This window comes from Seriola dumerili, unplaced genomic scaffold (assembly GCF_002260705.1).
Source record: "Seriola dumerili isolate Sdu_G_001 unplaced genomic scaffold, Sdu_1.0 BDQW01000200.1, whole genome shotgun sequence".
NCBI lineage: Eukaryota > Metazoa > Chordata > Actinopteri > Carangiformes > Carangidae > Seriola > Seriola dumerili.
Genome location: NW_019174455.1, coordinates 853,197 through 875,446, shown reverse-complemented (window position 1 = coordinate 875,446; position 22,250 = coordinate 853,197). Strand labels below are relative to the sequence as shown.

The 22,250-nt window shown below is 42.6% G+C and overlaps 1 protein-coding gene across 2 annotated transcripts in view; it reads left to right on the top strand.

Annotated features, from left to right (window-relative positions):
• Positions 1 to 10,947: 10,947 nt before the first annotated feature.
• slc37a1 (solute carrier family 37 member 1) overlaps positions 10,948 to 22,250 on the top strand; it is a 29,263-nt gene continuing 17,960 nt past the window's right edge. For both annotated transcript variants that reach the window (XM_022753945.1, XM_022753943.1), the window contains exons 1-3: positions 10,948 to 11,059; positions 13,105 to 13,355; positions 21,509 to 21,590. In XM_022753945.1, coding sequence (XP_022609666.1) covers positions 13,300 to 13,355; positions 21,509 to 21,590 — 138 coding nt within the window. In that variant the 5' untranslated portion in view covers positions 10,948 to 11,059; positions 13,105 to 13,299. The remainder of the gene's footprint in view (positions 11,060 to 13,104; positions 13,356 to 21,508; positions 21,591 to 22,250) is intronic.

Here is a 22,250-nt window from a genome sequence, read left to right as displayed (position 1 = left end):
GGAGTAAAAGACAGTCCAGAGTATTGTCCCTTGGCAAGTTTCACCATCACAACTGCAGGGAAAGACTCCTCTCATCAACTATGGCTCTGCTCGTTAACTACCGAAACTTTGCCATGCCAAAGACCCCCATATAGCATTAGCCTCTGGCGGGGACCCCCCTGTTGCAAACTTTTTTTTAAAAGTACGTGTACATTATGATGATAAATATCAAAAATCAAACATACAGCTTCTTAATATATTTTCCTTAATTTCTATTAATAATTAATAATCAGTCTTTCTTCTGTTATAAACATTCCTTGACATTTCTGTCTTAATATTCAACAGTAAACATATTTTCTGTTAGACTTTTTCTCTTTTGTTAGGCCTATTTATTCATTTCATCAAGTGTCTTCTGTTATAAACTACCCAGAACTGCGAAAAACTGCGCTTATACAACATAATTTCGCAGAGTTACAGCTGGCAAGCCGATTTGAACTGCTGAAAGTAAATTTTCTCATGCGATTGTTTCATGTGTCATTGTCATGATCAGATGATAGATTAATAAGTACTTTAAAACATCCTTAACTGTATAATGTCAGAGTTTTTCAGTATAGCAGTAAAACAGGTATAAATGTCAGCAGACGCTGTCGGGATGATTGAAACACTTGTTTCATTCGCCCTGCTACAGTAGTAGCCTAATGCCCATACAGCATGTGTTACACAATTTAATAACAGATGTCTTTCATATTGCACCAACAGAAAATGCCGAGAATAAGAGTTTGGATATGCAGTGATTAACAACATCTAAAGAACATATACTAAAATGTTATTGTCACATTTTCCCCCCTTTTTCCCTGAAAGTGTCCACGACCCCCCTGGCGGCCCCTGGCGACCCCCCAGTAGGTCAGGATCCCCACTTTGAAAAACAATGAACTACGGCACCGCTGGTTAACTGCTGCCCTCTGTATGTTGCGGTGATGGATGGGGCTGTATGTCGGGAGTGAGGGAAGGAGGGAGAGTCTGTATGCTTGATATCGCCTTATTAAAGGGTCAAATTGGTAGGCTTTTGTACATCGCTGCCCCAACTGTCCGACTAGGCAGTTTAATATCAGGGACAAAGTCTAGCCAGTGGTCTCCTGGTCGTCTGTATCCTCAAGAACTGGGAGTGGGTGAGTGGGAGTGAGTCGAACTACTGGGTGCATATACGTTCGGTTCTTAACCTGGACAGTGGTGGTTCTGATACGTCCATCCTCCCCCGGGTAGGTATGACTGATCTTCCCCACAGGCCATGATGCCCGCAGATGCTGGGGGTCTACTATCAGAACTATCTGATCCACAGTGAGTGCCTCACCATCCCTCTGCCATTTAGTGAGTTCCTGTATAGTGATAGTGATAGTGTCTGATGAAGGATGACCAGAAATGATTAGCCAGCACCTGGCTGTGCCCCCAGTGTCTTCTCCCCAGATCACCAGGATCATAAATTGCCTGGGGAAGTGATGGGTCAATGCTCCCCCATAAGTAGTAGATTGGGGGTGACTGGGTCTGGGTCCATTGTGTTGGATGACAAGTAACTGAAGGGTTTGGCATTCATAATACCTTCAACTACAGCCAACATTGTCTGGAGCACAGTTTCTGAAACAGTTTGCTCTTTGAGGACAACTCGAAGTGTTGTCTTGATGGATTTAACTACCCTCTCCCAGGTTACACCAAATTGTGGTGCACTGGGGGGACTGAATTGAAACAGAATCTGGTGCTCCACGAGTTGGTCTTTCAGCTTAGGGGCCATGGATGTAACAGCTTCACGCAGTTCAAAGTTGGTACCGTTGTCCATGAGAAGTTCAAAAGGCTTGCCTCGACATACAATGAATCGTCTCAAGGACAGCAAAAAAGCATCCGTATCCAAACTCTCCACTAAGTCAAGATGCATTGAACGAGTAGTCATACATTTGTAGACTATACCCCATCTCTTTTCAATTCGGAGGCCAATCTTGAACTGGTAAGGACTGAAACAGTCCACTCCATTTGAAAAGATGGGCGGTTTGTGAAGTCTGAACCAAGCAGGTGGGACATTAGCCATCTTTGGCACATCCAGCTGAGCTTTCCAGCATCGACACTCTAAGCACAAATGTTGATGTTTGTGCATGGCCTCTCTCCCCTCTAGGAACCAGAATTTGCGTCTGAGTTCGGCAAGGATTCTTTCGGGCCCAGGGTGCAGGAGTGATTCATCCATGTCTTGAATCAGTAGCTTGGTTATCTGGTGACTCAGATCCAAGATAACAGGGTGGATCATGCCCAACTCAAGGGTTTCTGCATGTTGCAGCTGTCCACCAAACCTGAGTAGTCCTGTAGCCTCATCATATTCTGGAGAGAGGGGCATGAGTCAGCTATCTGAGGGCAGAGGACGACCAGACTTAAGGGCCTTCAGTTCTTCTTGGAAGGAATCCCCTTGGGACTGCGACAGGAGGAGCTTCTCAACTAGTAAGAAATCAGCTGCTTTGTGCCGCACTCGTCTTAAGACAAGGCATGGAGCGTAGCCTTTTGGCTGCAATGCATGACCTTGTGAGAACAAAGGACACATGTACCAGTTGATGGTCATGTACTGTCTCCAGGTAGGCGATGGACATTCAGAGGAGTCACAAAATATGTCCACATGCCTCATGACAGTGACAGTATCTACACAGGATGGAGCGTAGGTGTGTGGAAGTTTTCCGAGCTCAGCCATCTGTCCAAGGTTCAGTGGCTGGATGGTGTCATCCCAAACGACGTTCATCGTAGAGTTTGGCAAGGACACTATAAACGTGCCTGAAAGTGGGTTCTGAGGCTTCGGTCAGACGATGCCTGTAACCCAGTGCGTCACTGAGGCAATCCCAGCTTAGTCCCAATATCAGCTCTTGAAGGTCATTGCTGGCTTTAGACCACCACAACTCACTACTCATTGACTGGGCCTCAGGAGGCAGGTGTTCAATGACCTCTGGCACACTACTGGCCCATTGCCGGATCTCAAAGCCACCCGTGCTATGCAGTTGTTGCAGACTGTCTCCAACTTCACGGGTGCTGTGGAGGCAGTTGTTCACGAAGGAGTTTTCAATCACTTCCATGGTCCTTGACATGCTGCTGCAGAACGTAAACTGTGCAGCAGGGACTACATGTTGTGCCAAATGGAAATACCTGCCATTCAAAGATGCTTGGTTCCACGGTTCTATGCATGTCAGTCCAGAGGAATCGCAGTACTGGCCGGTCCCTGGGCAGCAAGCAGATCTGGTTGAACATTGACTTGATATCTCCACTTACTGCCACAGCATGCTGGTCAAATCTCAGCAGGAGACCAATCAGGGATGGGCCCAGGGTTGGTCCAGGTACAAGCTGGTTGTTAAGTGACTGACCATTGTAGGAGAAGGAACAGTTAAAAACAATCTTGTCCTTTCCATTATGGTGCACCATATGATGTGGTATGTACCACAACTCCGAAGTCAGTGCAGCCTCCTCAGGGGGAATCTTAACCACGTAGTCAGCTTGCACAAGTTTGTCCATTTCTCTGCAGTATGCCTCTGCCCTTTGGGGGTCCTTAGCTAGCCTACGTTCAGTGCTGCATAGACATGGCAACACAGCTTCTTTAGGAGCATGTAAGGTGGTAGGCGGATGGCGCCAGAGCAATGGGGGAGCATAGCGCTGGATACTGTCAACATGTGTTGGTACCAGTAGGTGTGGCATATCTGATGAATGGATAGCAAGGACAGTCCCTTGAGATTCTTGTAGCATTTCTTAAGCACTGTTACTAGGTAAGTATGCTCTGATAAGTTCAGGCTATCGGCTGTGAAAGCTTGGTCAATCCAATACTTCATGCTGGACTTCAACAGAGGAGAAACATGCAAGCTCACTGAAGCACCCTGGAGCGCCTTCACTTCTTGGTGTACCGTCCTCAGATGGAGTATTTCTGGCTGCCCGATATAGTTGTTACTGCTCTACAGCTTGTGGCAAGACAATGGTTCTCTCAGCACCATTGTCAAGCACTGCATATATTTTTAGGGTGTGGTCTCAGTGGTGAAGAAGAATTTTAACTACCTTAAGCATCACCTTCGGCAGTCAACATGAGATCCACACTTGAGCTCAAATCTGCCCTGCCCCTCTATTGTCTGAAATGCCCTCTAGAGACTGGATTGAGAGTGCAAACAAGTCAAAAGCCTCTCCATCCCCTGATCTAATGGCAGGTTAGTCAATTATGGCTCCCAGTTCACTCTGCACCAACTGCCTAGGTTGGCCATACTTATCCTGCAGGGCACGAACAGCAGCTGTGTATGGACTGGGGTCATACATGAATAATTTTGCCAGTTGAAGTGCGCTTGGTAGTTTGAGCTGTCTGAGGAACACCTGATATTTATACTGCTCAGTCAGATGCGGGTGGTTAGTCATCAGTTAAGAAGAAGCGATTTGTGTCTCCATTCCAGGATATGTCCACGTGGCACTACTGGACCTGAAGCAGCTGCAGGTGGGATTGAGCTCATGTGAGATCCAGCAGTGGGAAAATAAGAAGGCGCTCCATTATAAGGTGGCATAGTGCCTCCAGAGTTTGGCAGTAGAGAACCTGAAGTCGTGTGGTGTCTGGAGGTATCGGGTTTGGCGGAACCCTACCACCAGGAGCTGGCAACATAGCACTACTCAAGGTAGATATGACAGAGGTTGGATATTGTGTCACTGGGACTGTTGCGGGAAGCACTGACACAGGAACAGCTGCTGCAGAAGATGCGGCAGTAGCTGGGACTGGTGCGGGAAGCGCTGAGACAGGAACAGCTGCAGGCAAGGTGATACCTGGGATTTGAACATCTGAAGTTGCACTAGGTGCCAGGAGAACATTAGTGGGGGGATGTGATGAGGCTGGTGACTTAACATAGGGAGGCTTTATATCCACCTGGGGGTGAGAAGGGTCCTGCTGTTGTGGTGTTAAGTAGCGGGCAGTAACAGGAGCGATAACCTATGGCTTAGTTTGATTAGCACTTACTGGTGGGCATAAAGGAGAAAACTTTCCCACCATAGAGGCTGCAGATGCTGACTCCCCCCACAATTCCTGTAGAGAGGAGGTCACAAGCTTGGCAATAGCTAGCTCTTTCACTGCTTTCTTTAGGCATCTGCGCCGCTCAAGCTGCTTAGTCATGGCTTCCTTAGCCTGGTGGTCCTCCTCTTGTGGGCACTGCCCTTGTCTGGCTCTGGCGTTTAAACGTTCTCACTCAAGGTCTGCCTGATTTTCTTCATCTAGCTGCTGCTGGAGTTCAGTGAGTTCCAAATGTTTAATCTTCTCCTCCACCATTGCTGCTTGGACAGTGGATAGAGCCTGACTTGGATGGAGTCCATGTGATGACTGAGCTGAACTTGACCAGCAACTGGATGTACTCCCTTCTTTGGCTGGCCAATTTGTTCTACCTGGGCGTGGGAATCTGTGGTGGTGGCAGGCTGCTGAGACGGAAGATAGTCTACATCAGGGGTCTCAAACTCAACTTACCTAGGGGCCGCTGGAGGTAGAGCCTGGGTGAGGCTGGGCCGCATCAAGTATTCCACAAAAAAAGGGTTTCAAGTATTCCCAAAAAAAAGTACAACTGATCCAATCTTCTCAATCTTAAAAAGTCAGAACATGCAGAACATGAACAGTTCCTCAGAACATAGGCTTCATTTACTTCCTCCTACTCCTTGCTGCCAGAGACTTGGCAGTACTTCCTCTCACACAGCTGAGCCACATTTGGCTTGAACTGCCCTCATTTGGCAACTGAGACCCTCAGTATGACTTTAAGATGCTCATCTTTAAGTTTGGACCTGAACTTTGACTTATGCCTGTAACATGCACTGTTTGATGAACTCGCCGTCTTTGAATAGCTTTCCTGGCTTAGCAATCATCTCACTCACCTTGTAGCTAGCTTTGACAGCCGCTTCACTCTCTTTGCTTGCTTTCTTGAAAAGATCTTGTTGCCTCAGTAGACATGTTTTAAGTTTGGCGACCCGGTCCTCTCCCTCATCTCCCAGGTATTTTGCATACTCCTCAGCATGTTTAGTTCAGTAATGACGTCTGATGTTATACTCCTTGTGCACCGCAACTTTATCCGTGCATATTAGACACTTTGGGATGCCCCTGTGCTCAACAAAAAAATATTCCGTCTCCCACTTCTCCTGAAATTCTCTCTGCTCATCGCCAACTTTTCTCTTCGCGGCTTTGCTCATCGCCAACTTTTCTCTTCGCGGCAGCTAGAAGGAAACGTTCCCACAACATTGGCTAACGTTACCTACAAGTTCTAATAATGTTTTAAAGAAAATGTTTTAATGTAATGTTCAAAGAAGGATGAAGGATTTTAAGGATGTTAATCATTTCAAATAATGTTTCTATAAGGTTAAATGTTAACTAACACATAACGTTTTAACTGCAATATTCTGAGGATGTTGTTGAGGTAACAGATTATAGAATGTACTTTTACAAAACATTCCCACAATGTTACATGATAACAAAGAAAGAACATTCTCAAAGCAACATTCTAAAAATGTTTTCAGGATGTTATTGAGGCCTGAGATGACAGAACATTTTTTATAAAACGTTCCTACAATGTGATAAATTAACAAAAGTAGAACGTTTTCCCTGCAACATTCTGAGGATGTTTTGAGGATGTTGAGGTAACAGATTATAGAATGTTGTTTTACAAAACATTCCCACAATGTTACATGATAACAAAGAAAGAACATTTTCAAGTTTACATTCCGAAAATGTTTTAGGATGTTATTGAGGCCTGAGATGACAGAACATTTTTCATAAAACGTTCCTACAATGTGATATGTTAACAAAAGTAGAATGTTTTCCCTGCAACATTCTAAAGATGTTTTGAGGATGTTGAGGTGGAGCACAGTTTCAAGTTGTCATTGGTTCCGCTGATATGTCAATCAAAAGGACACAATCGAATGTTTTTTCATTTCTTTCATGGACCAATCAGAGACATAGTAGGGCGGGTCATGACTTTGCGGTCTCAAGAAAAAAAAACTGGCGGACCACTACCGGGCTACAACACTGACAGTGCTACGTAACGGTAAGATAATGATATAACTCACCACATTTTAAATGTATATAAGTAAATATTCAGAAATGACGCATATTTATTAGCAGTTATTATTTTCATTAGTTATTACTAGGCCCGTCGTTATTGCTTCGTTTAACGTTATAACTAATGTTAGCTAAAGTAGCTTGTCCTTCAGCCCTTCATGTTACTAGCATGATCAGTTGACTGATGTGAACTGTAAATTAGCCTGGGAAATGCTTATCTTAGCGGTTCTCTTATACAGCGGTGATAGCGACTGAGGGGTATTAATTTTTAGTAAGCGCAGAGAGACGGGGAGAGAGCAGGCGAAAAGGATTAGTTCAGGGTGATGTGTTTTACTTACTAGCTAGTCAGTTGTGCATACAAAATGAAGGCAAAAGTAGGCCTAATTGTTGGAAATTATACTGCATTTTGTTCGCTATGATAAATATGATATGATGTTACATGTTAAAATACATATTTTACTTGCTATAGTTGACCTTATTCAAAAACGTTACCAAAAATAAATACATAAATAAAAGGTAATAATTCCCGCTCTAACTTTTGAATGTCGCGCTCAGCTCTAGGTCTGCGCATGCTGATTATTGTACTGGTAAGTTACTTACGTTAGAGAGTGTTGGCTCACCATTCGGGGTTTTACGGGTCTTACAAAAACCTTTTTTCAAATTGAAGACTTGAAAAGCTATTAAAAACGGTAATTTTCAAGAGATTGTAGGGCTGGGCCATTAATCGATTTTAATTAAGCGATTTCGGCTTCCAAGGATTATGAAAGTAAGATTATCGAGATAAAAACGATTATTGCGCCGCATTCCGTTTTGCAGTGAGAGACAGACAGAGCGGAGTTCTTCCTTACAGCGTGAATGTGTCTGAATGTAAACTGTTACTGTTTACTGTGTAAACTGTAAACTGGTTATGCGTATGCATGGCAGAGAAATCGGTGTTCCCCAGGAATTAAAATCTACTTGACAAAGTAAAAATCTATTTGACAAAGTAGATCATATACTCCATCTTCTTCTTGTGACCACTATAAAATGCGCTTTTTCAGTGTCGTGTAGTTTTTCCCATTATTATTATGATTATTATGATTATGATTTACTGATATTTCATTTAACATGAATGTTACTCATATTGGCATTGTTTGTGTTCTTCTCTCCTTACAGTGTAAAAAGCATGGATTTCACATCGGGCTCGGTATGTCCTTTTGGATAACATTTTCTCAGATCCCTCACCTGAAAAGACAAAACATATAAAGCCCTATTTTGCCTTGGTACACATCTCTTTGTCTTTCTTTGTCTTTAGAGGCCTGTCGCAAGAACCACCCCAACGTGCTCCAGAAGACGATTGAAATGTGTGTAGCAGACACACTAAAATATGCTCCCCACAGAGGGACTCAGGTCAGTGTTAAGCATTTGTTCAAAAAAGATGTTAAAAAATCTGACGCAAAAGCAAAGCTAAAAAACAGTCAGGTCCTTAAATGGACACTTCCCCAAACTGTTACGCCTTCTTACAAACAAGTATGGTCATATGATCTCACAAAGACCTAATGGTCAGTTAGTGACTTCAAACAAGGACATCCTTTAAAGTTAGCTCATCTAGGTACCTCATGATCCAGACAGTCTCTAAAACAGTCGGCTTAAAGCAAAGATATCTCTAGCTAACCCTAGAGGCCAGCAAAAAACCCTCAGATAGAAGCTCGAGAGTTCAACTAGCCTAGGAATGTGTCACAGTGAGATTACTATCACATTGAATTGAGAACAAAAATTGACCCCTTAGTTTGAAAACAACATTTATAACATATATAATATATACAAGAAATACATCAAATGATAACCACTATTTAAATTGCTCTCATACTTCAAAGCTACCTTGCCTGTTTAAACTGTAAGGTTAATTTATCTGTCTTCTCTTTTTTGTTTTAAGTATATATACATCTTTTGTATAGTATTATAACGAAGAATTTGTGAGGAATTATTTACTGCCTTAGTCAAGGCGCTATCCTGTTATAAAAACCACAGTTGCTATTGTAGGTGTGTGTGAGGTTGCAGCATACATGAAAGGCGACAGCATCCACTATTTGTGCATAGTGGCACTAGCTGCTGGTTGCAACTTTTTAAAAAAGAGTTCTGATGAATCAGAAATTATTCTGATTTTAATAAATATTTTTGTCATAATGCAGGTGAATAATACAGACAGAACATCTGTGACTGGGGAAAGTCCATCAATGCTTCACATGAACGCAGCAGCACCTGTGGGGAGCCGAAGCTCGTCACTGTTGTCAGAGTCAGCAGACTCTGACTAAGTCCAAAAATATACACCATTATAAATAAGTTCAAGGTTTAATTTGTACCCTAAAAATGTTTGTTTATGGTTGACTGTACAATGTTTAGTACAATTTAAGTGTTTAATGTTTTCACACAGAATAAATGAATGAATAAAAAAGGTAAATCTGTTGAAAGACTTTTGAATACTTATATATTATCAACCTTTTACATGTGTTAATAGTCAATTCCAATAGTTCAGTAAATAATAATAATCATACTAGTGGCCACAGTGGTCAGTCCAGTTACCCAGGAATTTTGTGTGGAAGAGTTACAGGAATGTGTCATAACGTTATTATTATTAATGTTAAAATGTTTTAATGACATGTTACTAGAAAATATTTGTACAATGTTTTTAAAGCATGCTATCCTATTCTAAAATAATATTCTGGGAACATTAAAGAAACTTTCCATTGAAAACGTTTTAAGAATGTTGAGGCATAATGTTCAAGCAATATCATCACTCAACATTCTAAGAAGGTTGTCACCAAACATTTTTAGGATGTTTTTAGAGAAAGTTATCCTGGAACATTCTGGGAACTAAAAAAAACTACCCGCTGAAAACGTTTTAAGGAACTTTTGGGCATAATGTTCTAACACTGTTATCACTAAACATTCTAAGAAGGTTGTCACCAAACATTTTTAGAATGTTTTTAAAGAACGTTATCCTAGAACGTTGTAGGAACCAAAAAAAAACTTCCCACTGAAAACATTAGAACATTACATGTAACATTCACAGAACGTTTTTAGAACAAAACATTTCTAGCTGGGGAGGGAAATATACAAGTCCTGTTGAAAAAATTTCTTCACTGCCGGTGTCCCAACACTTCATTCAAGACAATTATATATTATATGTGAATCTACTGTTTAAGGTTGAGGTTTTATCAGTTTAAAATCTCCCCTCAACTCTGTTTTTGGTAAGAGCTTCAGAGCTCAGCTTATCATGGGTGTCAATGGGATCTTTGGATAGCACTCTCTGCACTTAGGGAAATTTCTTCAAAAACTAAAAGATATCACACTAAGACCAACACTGGGTGATACAGAAATTATCCTTATCAGGATGGAAATTGATGGATTTGAACGTGGTTGTCTGATTCCTTTTGAGGAACATTTTCAGGGATGGCAATACACACCCATTATAAATTCTGTGACTGCCTCAAAATGACACAAAACGTAAACTGCGATTTTGTGAAAACCATAATGGCTATCAAAATAAAGATTTAACCCAAAAAGACTGGTTAAAAGTTTCAATCATGTTTCTACGTTGAAGTATGAAGAAGCATTAGGGCTCCAAAAAGGGGTGAGTTTCGTCATTTTCAGATCTCTCTCCATTCATCTTGAATTGGAGCCTTTTTGTTTTTCTAAGAAAAGTAATAGCACACCATCCTCGATCGAGTCGCCCATTGTGATATATAATTTGTCTGGGTTTTCTCACAGTAGCGGGACGAAATATGAAGTAATAATAATATGAAGTCTTCTTTTTCTTCTTCTTCTTCTTCTTCTTCTTCTTCTTCAGTGAAAACAACAGCAACCATCTAAACAACAGCAGGAGCCCGGGATGACGTCAGAGCAGCAGATAGGACAGTGCTCCGGTACGGCTGTGTGTGTGTGTTTCTTTGAGTGACAGTCGTCAGCTTTCACACAAGGAAGTGGAGGATATGTCGCTCAGCTGAAGGCAGACGCTGGCACACAGACGAGGTAAGGACCGGAGCAGAAACCGTGTGTTTGTGGTGAATTGTGTCCGGTACCGGTCGACGGGTGACCGTGTGTTTCAGTCGCGATGTTGTCGAGCTAGCTGTCGTTGACATGACAAGGAAGCTCGACTTTTAGCCTGCGGTTTAACCGCCGTGTTGTATCCGATATCAGTAAATGTACTAAAGCAACCTTCAGTGTTCTGCGTTGATAAGCCTTTATTGATACGTTATTGACAACTGGAGGTTATTTAAATGATGTTAAGTTACTGTTGGACATGAGGATAACGAGAGAGCAGGTCTCGACAGTCCAGACACTGTAACCTCTGATACTATCCACGTCTGAAGTTTGAGATGCTCCTCTCAACCTCAGCAAACAAGAGGAACTCCACGGATCTGTTTCTCTGGTCGGGTTGTGTTAGGTTTGGTTGGGACATCACTGCTGGAAGGAGCCACTGGTTTGGTGAGATTACAGCTGCGCCTTCATAAGAGCTCTGGCCTCAAGAGTTAAATCAGGAAGCTGTGCGGGAAGCCATTAATGTCACGTGAGATTTCTAGCTGGATGAAAGGGTGACTGTGATTGTACTAGTCCACTAGTAAAGGTCTCAGCACTGAGACTCATAGATTTGCTGGCTGTAATGTGGCTGCCTGGTCTGTACTGTAGCAGACAGGGGTATGGCTAGCCACTGATACACTGATATTTTTTCTGACGTTGGGTGAGAACATGCCACATCATCCAGGTTTTAGATTCAATACTGCAGCCTACATATTCAGTTTTCTCAAAACCAGTATCCATGTTTCATAACCTTGTTAACCTGCACCAACACAAACCCAGGTTACACCAAAGAAGTGGTTCTAACCAGTATACGAATGCACATGTTAGAATCATTTATACTGTGCAAAAAACAGAGAAGCTGCTAATTATAATTGATAAATAATATTTTCAGTAGTTCTGTTTTTACAGTTTTGTCTCTGTGTTCTGCTGCAGTCTGTTTGGTCTGTTTGTGCTGTGTGGTGATACTAATCAGGTGAAGAGCTGTTGATAGTGGAGATGTTTCTGACTTGTATTAATATCTGTCTCAGGCTCTGACATGTGAGTCTACTGGTTAATAAAGGCCATAGAAGTAGAATCAAATGTCAGGTGAGCCTGTTGTATCAGCTGTGAAAACTGGCACTCTATGGTACTTCTGACCTTTCCACACCCTCACTAATGGACTGCTCCATTTCCCTGTCTCCTTCTGTCTCTTCACCTGTACCATTTGTTCTCTTTTATTCCTGCTGTGTGTGTGTGTGAGTGTGTGTGTGTATGTGTGCGTGCGTGTGCGTGTGCGTGTGCGTGTGTTTTAGGGTCTCCTTGGGTTGGACAGGCAGACAGGGGTGGACAGGCTGGCTGTATACAAGGCGATCTCTCTCTCTCTCTCTCTCTCTCTCTCTCTCTCTCTCTCCCGCTCTCAAACATGTTACAGAATATCTGTCACGGGACTGGACTTACTGGCTAATCACTGTATGTAATCAGTTGTGGTGTGTACTGTCCTGCAGTGGGAAACATTTCTAAGCATACATCTATTAAAGCTTGTCTTAATTGAAATCTCCACATATTAAGACCCCTTCAGTATGACTAGGATTTATCTGTCTTCCTTTTTCTGTTCATATTGGGAATCAACATGGAAACCTCCTGTCTTTGATTAGATTTATATTATGAAAAGCATGTGTAAAGCCTGTATTTCTTAATTCTTCATGCTTTTCATTATTTAAATGTGTCTGGTAGATATACAGTATGTGGCTTTTTTCATTGACACTGAAGAAACTCGGTTCTTCATATCTCATCTTTTCTGTAAGAAAACTCAAACTGACATAGAAATTCCCTCAGTAGATCATAGAAATATTAACATGAACTGATACAACTGTCAGCATTCAGCCAAAGTATAGGTTTCTGTGAACTGACTCTGGTCAGAGCACAGCTCCTCTCTAATCAAATCTAATGTCCACCACCAGAGTTACTGAGAACAGTTTCTGTTTCTCACCCCTCTCCCTCTCCTGTCCTGTTCTTAGATTTCTGACTCCATCCAGTTCCAGTGCTCCCGGTCTCAGACATGAACCTGCTCCCTGACGGATTCCCAGCAGCTTCCTCTGAAATGGAGATTCAACAAGGCAGCGCCATGGTACCAGCATGTATCCCATCAGCTCCCTCAGTGTGAACTCACATCAGCTGCCCATCACTGTGACTTTCAGCACGTCTGTCCAAATATGGCCCCTGTTCCTCCAGGGATCCGCCTGTTTGTCTCCTTCGACAGGGACCAGTGGTGAGTCTGGATCAGACCCTTGTGTGTGTGTGTGTGTGTGTGTGTGTGTGTGTGAGAGAGAGAGAGAGAGAGTGTGTGTGAGAGAGAGAGTGTGTGAGTACAGGAGTAATTGCACTGGGTGACAAAATAACAATAATAATAGTGATAATAGTAATAATAATAATAACTAGAAAATTCCCCTGATCATATTCTGGTTTTGAGAAATGTCTTGATATAAAAGACTCTGATATAAAACAATGTCACATCCCTCCATCATGTATTATGTGGGAAATATCTCATATTCTATGTTGTTCTTTTAATAAAACAAGAGGCAACATGTCTTCAAACTGGCATTTAAAGGGTTAAAATCCTGAAAACTAATAAACATTTGGTAGGTTTGAGCAGAACTGAAGTGGTTTAAGAGATGTATGGAAAAAGAAGCAGAAAAAAATATTGATATATGATGATTTTATAGCATTTTCTTTGTGTGTCCTTTTTTGGACGCGAGGAACCCCAGAGGGTACAAAATGTGTTACCAGTGTATAATAGACCTGTAACAGTAACTGACATTAGATTTTAAAAATATGTCAAAAAAGACACTTTCTTGCAGAAATCCATACCTTCAGCTGTAACACAGCCTCTCAGCCCCGAGGCACTCCACTCAGCTATTCTAGCTGTAGAGGAGTGCCTTGGAGCTGAGCACCCGTGGCACTAATGATAATAAGACAGGACAGGAAGTTGGGCAGTAATGGACTACCAGGTTGTTTTAGTCTTTTTATTGGATTTGTACACAGTGATAAAAATATTAATGAACACTAGTTTTAGCCTGCCAGATATCTCAACAGAGGTTAGCTAGCTAACCATAGTCTATGCTTACCTGACCATTGTTAGCCTTGGTGTTGGCAACATGAACTGTAGCTGTTGCATCACAAATCAGTCAGCTGTAAAGTTAAAGACCAGATGTCCTGATAATCAGAGAATCTGTGATGTCAAATCTGTGGACATAAACATGTCAGGTTAGAATGTAAAGTGAAGGTGGTGGTGAAGAAACTGACTTTAGTAGCTGTCATATCTTTCTTTTTAATTAAGACTGAAATTACATAAGTTTAAATGGGTTTAGTAGATTTCTGGTACTGACCTAAATGTGAGAGATGACACAGGATGTCCGGTCAGATTTTAAAAAATAACTTTTAAAAATAACTTTTTTAACTCTTTGGGGGTCTCAGTCCAGTGTTCCCTCTCTTTTAACTCTGTGTTTGGTATCCACCAGCTCCTCTTTAGCTGCTAAATGCTCCACTATGATCACCACCTGCTCTCTGACTGAGTCTGTCTGGGTCTTTTCATAAAAATCAACTGCCTGTGGCTGGAAACAAGGTTGATAAGATCACAGAGCCAAACCAACAGTAATGATGTGGCTATAAAACCATAAACCAGACAAATCAGCCGAAAGAGGTGGTACTGAGTTACCAATAACTCTCTGTGGGTCTGTCACTACAAGCAACTCCTTTACATCATTCAGTCATTTTTTATGTTAAAATAAGGATATAGATTAATACAGGAGTCAAGGAAACAAAGAAGTTTTCAGATTTCTCAGAGTAAGGTATGAAAAAAGTTTTTTTGCATATTTACTGAAATTCAGATTTCACATTAGCATTAGTATTGAAAGCTAATGCTGAAAGAAGTGTTAGCAGTGATTACATCAAAATGCTAACATAAAAATTTTGTTGCCACATGAACCCACCATGTGGGTTCAGGAGGTAGAGCGGATCATCCACTAATCAGAAGGTCCGTGGTTCGATCCCCAGCTCGTCCAGTTTGTATCGAAGTGTCCTTAGGCAAGATACTAAACCCCACATTGCCTCTGATGTTCCCTCAGTGTATGAGTATGTGTGTGGTAGAAGTGCTCTATCCGTTGTGAATGGGTGAATGTCATGTAAAGACTAGAAAAGCTCTATATAAGTGCAGTCCATTTACAGTTACAGTCACTTGGTAAAAATAACAACATTTTAATCTGTACAGTATTTTCCAGTCATATATCTTTATTTAAATGGTTGTTGTTTTACAGTGCAGGTATTTAAATGATGTTATGAACGCAGCGTAGTCTCCTGTCATTCGTAATCAGAGAGACTGTTTGCTTTGTCTATTCAGACAGTATCAGTCCTAATAAATTCAGTCGTCAGTCAGGATCTGCCTATGAGCCAATATTTGATCTCTCTCTCGTCATCTCTTAGTCTTTTTACATCAGCTTACAAGGTGGAGTAAGAACAGTCAACACTTGCCGGAGTTCCTGTATCCGTGAGATAGCAGTGTCAAATACCCGATCCATTGTATAAACCAGAAGTTCAGGTTCTCTGTAATGGAGAGAGTGCCATCAGTTTGCTGGTTTTTCCAGAGTATCTGCAGGTGTAGAAAAGTCTTAAATCAGTGAACTCAGCTCACTGAATAAAAGGTCTTAGAATGTATTAAAAGTTCCAAAGGGCAGTGACATTATGAAAAATTACTACTGTATGTAGACTGTTGACCATGTGAGCACAGCCATCTAGAATGATATCTGCATTGTGTGTGTGTGTGTGTGTGTGTGTGTGTGTGTGTGTGTGTGTGTGTGTGTGTGTGTGTGTGTGTGTGTGTGTGTGTGTGTGTGTGTGCGCGTGTGTGTGTGTGTGTGTGGAGGAGGAGTGTATAGAATGAGTCTGGCAGTATTGCATCACAGTGCTGCTACTAAACATGGTTTTTACTGCCTTTGAGATCAAAGAGCAGTGAAAACAGCACCACTGTCTCTGTGAGCTCTAAGCAACACATTCAAAACCATAAAAATATATTCAATCATTAAGATAGATTAAAACAGATGAAAGTTTTTCTTTGGACAAATGCACATCCAGATCTTCTGGAAGAGGATGTGATAATAGCCAAGTTTTCAAATGTAACATAAATTTTAACTGAATTTCAAGAATATTGGCAAAAGTAAAAAGTGAATTAAGTCTGTGAGCAACATCGAACAGACCCTCACACTGTGAGCCTATGCGGAGTGACAGCCACAGTGTTGATGCACTTCATATGACATGGCTCTGAATGTTCATGACCATCAGAGGCAGAACCAATGACTTAAACATAATTTACGTATTTAAATTATGCACAGAACCAGAACCTCAATGTGGCATGACAGACTACTGGCCCAGGTGTGTTTACTTTTTACATGAATTCCAAGTTTTTCCCTATATAACTTTTTAATGTTTTGCAGTTACAGAACTCTTTTAATAACCTGTGATCCTGAGAGGACGTAGATGAGATAAGTTTCATGCAGATCACACTCACAGACCAAGAGTAACTTGGAAAAATAATTTTATCATATTTTACGACTTTACAACAAAAACTAGTGGCCAACTGACACCTAATTTTGCGGCCTGAGTGGGACATGAGAAACTACTGGACCAAGGTTCGTACTAATAGGAGTGATTGTTGCTGAGATATGCAACACTTAAGGTTTTTGAATGTGCAATGTATAATGTGGGAGTTACTGGTCCAAACACCTTTACCTTGATTATAGCACCTCCTGCTGGTGTCATTTTTTGGTATTTTGGTTTTCTGGCACTTTTACCGACAAAAAAAATCACACAAAATTTGCGCGTCTTGACGAGCTCATAAATGTGTGATGATCCCACTGAATCTGATGAACATCCAAGGAACTTTATCCCAACATGGCCCTGTGTATGGTGAGGGTTAGTCTGTTACATTTTGCTTTTGTCGGTACACCAACCACCAACTCAGCCAAGCTCAAAAACGTCTTCGTGATATGTTGAGATTTCTGTGAATTTTCAGTGTTTATTTTCTATTCATGTGCAAATTGAAAATGTTCTTCCAATGAAAGGCCATTCTCACCTACAGTGTGGTATACCTATACGTGATTTCACACATTCTGGCAGATTAGACCTCTGGTCTCACATCTGTGTGGGTATGACCTCTCTCTACAGTTACACCTGATAGAACAGGACAAAGTCCATTTTCATCATTCCAAATCTTTTCTCAGTCAACATTTGACTTATCAAAGGAGGAACTGCACAGGTCTAATAACATTAACGATGTGTCCCAATAAGCCATGTCACTGAGTGAGCATGCTGTACCTGAGCCCCGAACCTGTAGTATTATGTCTACAGACTTTTCCAGTAGCATTTAGCCACTTTCCATTGACAGCAGTTAATTTACAGGTTCCACAACAGTTTTCAACTACGTGGTCCAGACAGATACTGGTTTGTGACCTGGTCTTGTTAAACAACAAACCATATAGTATACTCTCTCAAAAAAAGTAGAAATAAGTGTAAATAGCGCAAACTCCATCATGCAGTATTAACTTATTAATCAGATGATGACCAGCTTTGGTCAACTCAAGTAATTTACATTAACTATCTACATCTTAGTACACTTAGTGGCAGCAGCTGTCAAAAGTAGTTAAATCATCTCTAACTTGCAGTTTGTAAAGACATTCGTCGTCGTTGTCGTCGTCGTCTCCCACTTATCCGGATCCGGGTCGCAGGGGCAGCAGCCTCAGCAAAGAGGTCCAGATGGCCCTCTCCCCAGCCACTTCCACCAGCTTCTCCGGGAGAATCCCGAGGCGTTCCAAGGCCAGCCGAGAGATATAATCCCTCCAGCGTGTCCTTGGTCGGCCCCGAGGCCTCCTCCCGGTTGGACATGCCTGAAACACCTCCCTGGGGAGGCGTCCAGGAGGCATCCTCACCAGATGCCCAAACCACCTCAACTGGCTCCTCTCGACATGGACGAGCAGCGGCTCTACTCCCGAGTCCCTCCCGGATGACCGAGCTCCTCACCCTATCTCTAAGGCTGAGCCCGGCCACCCTACGGAGGAAACTCATTTCGGCCGCTTGTATTCGCGATCTCGTTCTTTCGGTCATTACCCAAAGCTCATGACCATAGGTGAGGATTGGAACGTAGATCGACTGGAAATTCGAGAGCTTCGCCTTCCGGCTTAGCTCTCTCTTCCCCACAACGGACCGGTTCAGCGCCCGCATCACTGCTGACACCGCCCCAATCCGCCTGTCGATCTCCCGCTCCATCCTACCCTCACTCGTGAACAAGATCCGGAGATACTTAAACTCCTCCACCTGGGGCAGAGCCTCCCCCCCAACCCGGAGTGGGCAATCCACCCGTTTCTGGCTGAGAACCATGGCCTCAGACTTGGAGGTGCTGATCTTCATCCCAGCCGCTTCACACTCGGCCGTGAACCGCCCAAGCGAGAGCTGAAGGTCGGCGCTCGATGAAGCTAAGAGGACCACATCATCCGCAAAAAGCAGAGACGAGATCCTCCCGCCACCGAACCCAAACCCCTCCACCACCCGGCTGCGCCTAGAAATTCTGTCCATAAAAGTTATGAACAGAACCGGCTCCTCCTTGAACCGTCACCTTCTCCTCCTTGAACCGTCACCTTACCGTGGTGGAGGAGTTTGAGAACCCTATTGACCCTAGGAGCTATGTTGTCGGGGGCATTTTGCCCCTGGTAGTGTCTCCCAAGGCAGATTGGTCCCAGGTGAAGGGCCAGACGAAGAACGGTTCAGAAGATCCTAATGATGAAAAACATCAAGAACCTGAGTACCTGGCCCGGAGGGACACCGGGGCCCTGCCCTGGAGCCAGGCCTAGGGTTGGGGCCCGTGGGCGAGCGCCTGGTGGCCGGGCCTTGGCCCATGGGGCCCAGCCGGGCCCAGCCTGAACCGGCTACATGGGTTCGTCTCCCAGTGGGCTCACCACCTGCAGGAAGAGTCAGCGGGATCAGGTGCAGTGTGGATTGGGCAGCAGACCAAGGCGGGGGCCTTGGCGGTCCAATCCTCGGTTATGGAAGACATTAATAATTTCATTCATATTCTCATGGACACTTAGTTTAAACTGTCTGCTTCAGGTGTCCTGTTCACCATTTAAACAGACACCTGCCAGCTTATCGCAAACAAGTATCCTTTGTGGTATGAGCAGATGTTTTATCAGTCAGTGGTGGCCAGTGTACTCTTTTATGCTGCAGTGTGGGGCAGCACCATGTCTGACATGAACACAAGGAGGCTGGACAAGCTGGTCAAAAAGGCTGGGTCTGTGCTTGGCAGGAGTCTGGACTCACTCAGGACTGTTTTGGAGAGACGCATGCAATGTAAGATGGAGGCCATCTTGGACAATACTAACCATCCTCTCCAAAACACTCAGGACAGAGAAGCAGCTACAGGTGCAGCAAACGTCTCATCTAGTATCTTTCCATCCATCCATCCATCCATAATGTGAATAATGACTGAGTCTCATAATAGTGTTTTAGGCCACAGACTCTATAACAAAGATGAAATACAAGCAGCGCCACTGGTATGAAATGGCATCCACTTCCTGTCTCCTAAGTGGGTGTGGGCATGATTGGAAAACAACATAAAAGTTTTTTTTTTGTAGAATTAGAATAGAATAGAAAAAAAAATCACATGTAATTTCACATGCAATCTTCCGTAGAAGTGAAACCAGAGAACAGAGTGAATAGAGATCTGTGTCATCAGATCTTGTGAGAGTTTGTTGCCGAGACAGAGACAGGTCTTGAATAAAGTTAATTTTTTCCTAATTTCTGTGTCTGAAAAATTACATTTTGGTGTCAGAGTGTTCTGAAGATCTGTGGCTTGTGAAAAATTGATCCAGTATTTATTTCAGGGACTATGGAATGAACAGACTCTGCTGCTGGTCTCCTAAAGGGGTGGGGAGGTGGAAAAACCCTCATGACACAGTTACGGGAAATAATTAAAAGTGAACTGTCTCCTTTCTCAACTGTTTCTGTTTATAGAATTTTTAGAGCTGCACAATACACAAAAAATCATATTGCAATTATTTTGGCAGAAATTGTGATTTCAGTTGGAATGGTCGTTTTTTGCATTTCATTTTCACAGAAAAAAATGTAAAAATGATAATGATGTGATTTTTGTTGAGTCTTGTGCCAAACAAACATGTTCCTTTATGTCTGGAGGATATGATTTGTAGTCCGGGGTGTCTCTGTAGCACCACAACACTTATGATGCTAACAATGAACAACTGTGACACATTTTATCTTTATCAAAAAAGTTGCAGCTCCTGTGATTTGGATGATGCACTTGGCCATATTGAGATTTTGATTATATTTTGATTAATTGTGCAGCACTTCTGTCTTATCAGACTTTAAAATGTCTCTTTAATAAAAGAGAAGGGCTGTATTGTGAGATTGATATTTTATTACTATAAATCATGTGCAGCTTTAGCAAGGCCCGTTTATTTATATATCACCATTCAGACAGAAGGCAATCCAAATTGTTTAACAGAGGCATTTATTGGTGAGCTGCAGTAAAAAGTGATGTTTTAAATCCTGATTTAAATGAACTGACAGTTTCAACAGAGCTCAGGTGTTCAGGAAGCTGGTTCCACAGGTGGGGAGCGGAGAAACTAAAAGTGACAGTGACACATTGCAACACACTGGAACAGGCTCACAGCTTCTCTTCTCAAACTGCTCCTCAGTCCATCACCAGTGTCTGCTGCAGGGCTGAGACATGGTCTGCACTACAGAACAGAGTAGAGACAGACCTCAGGCTCATCCTCAGCCAGCTGATCACTACTGTCCAGATCCTCTTTAACACTTAACACACAGACAACTGCTGTTAACATCAGGACAGATTAAAAAAACAGCATAAATGAGTGTAAACCTGCCTGAGATGAAGTGAACAGAATGAATTTCAGTTCTGTTCCAGTGAAATGAATAATCATTCAGACCTCAGCCACATGTTAATAGCTTGCACTTTGTGTGCCAACATATTTCACAACTCTTCTCCTGGCATCTGACGTGTGTTGTATCTGTGGTCATGGAGGTCAGATCGGCTGTAGACTGGAAAAGACACAACGTGAGCCGCCAACTTTTGTGTATCTGTTACACAAATATATCCCACATAACATCTTTTCTCTGAGAGACGTGGAGTAATCTCTGTGAAGTGATCTCTGCAGGTGTGTTTGCTGTGGCTGTACATGTCTGACTGAAAGTGAAAGTGAAATGAGCTTTTAAAACATTAAAGGTGTAAGCTTCCTGTCACCCACTCACGTCACACTAAACCTGAACATGCAGGTTTCAAGGGTAGTGCTGGTGTTTGGATCTTACCTCTCACTGCTTCCCTCTTGTGTTTCCTCTCTGCAGGTACAAAGCTCTCACCTTTATCCTCACCTTCCTGCTCTACACCAGTTTCCACCTCTCGAGGAAACCCATTAGCATCGTCAAGGTAACAGATCACATTCATGAGCTCATACATCTGCATCTTGCATAACAGCATAATGTATCAATTCCTCATCTGGTGACACAATGAATGAGTCAAGAGATGGCTCCACAGATGACATGTGGTCCAGTCTGTAACTGTTGACAGTTTGCATGGACACCAAGGCCCTGCTATTGGTTGTGTGGTGAGAAAGAGAGTTGGTGTATGGCCAGCATTCATGGAACTCCTCAATGTACGGCTGGGACATGCCTAAAAAATATGCTGCTCAGTGTGCTCGTGGTTGGAGCCTTGTCCAAGCCGGCCCCATGTGGACCACCTGGTTCAATTCTGAAGTGAACTGGAGAAGTTGTCCAGTTGACCTCAATTCAGTTTTTCTTGGATGACAGACTCCTCACAGACATCATCTCAGATCTGTCAGCTGCACATTGACACTGCCATTGAACATTAACTGAAGCTCCTGATCTGGATAAGCAGGGGTTTATACACTGCACTGCTGCCACATGATTGGCTGATTGGAAAATTGCATGAATAAGCAGGTGTACAGCTGTTCCTAATAAAGTGTAAAATATGTCATCAGATAGATGGAACATTTACATCTCAGCCGTATGTTTTCTTCCTTACAGTCTGTGTGTGTTAGCTGTGGTGTTTTCTGGTTGAATGAATGGT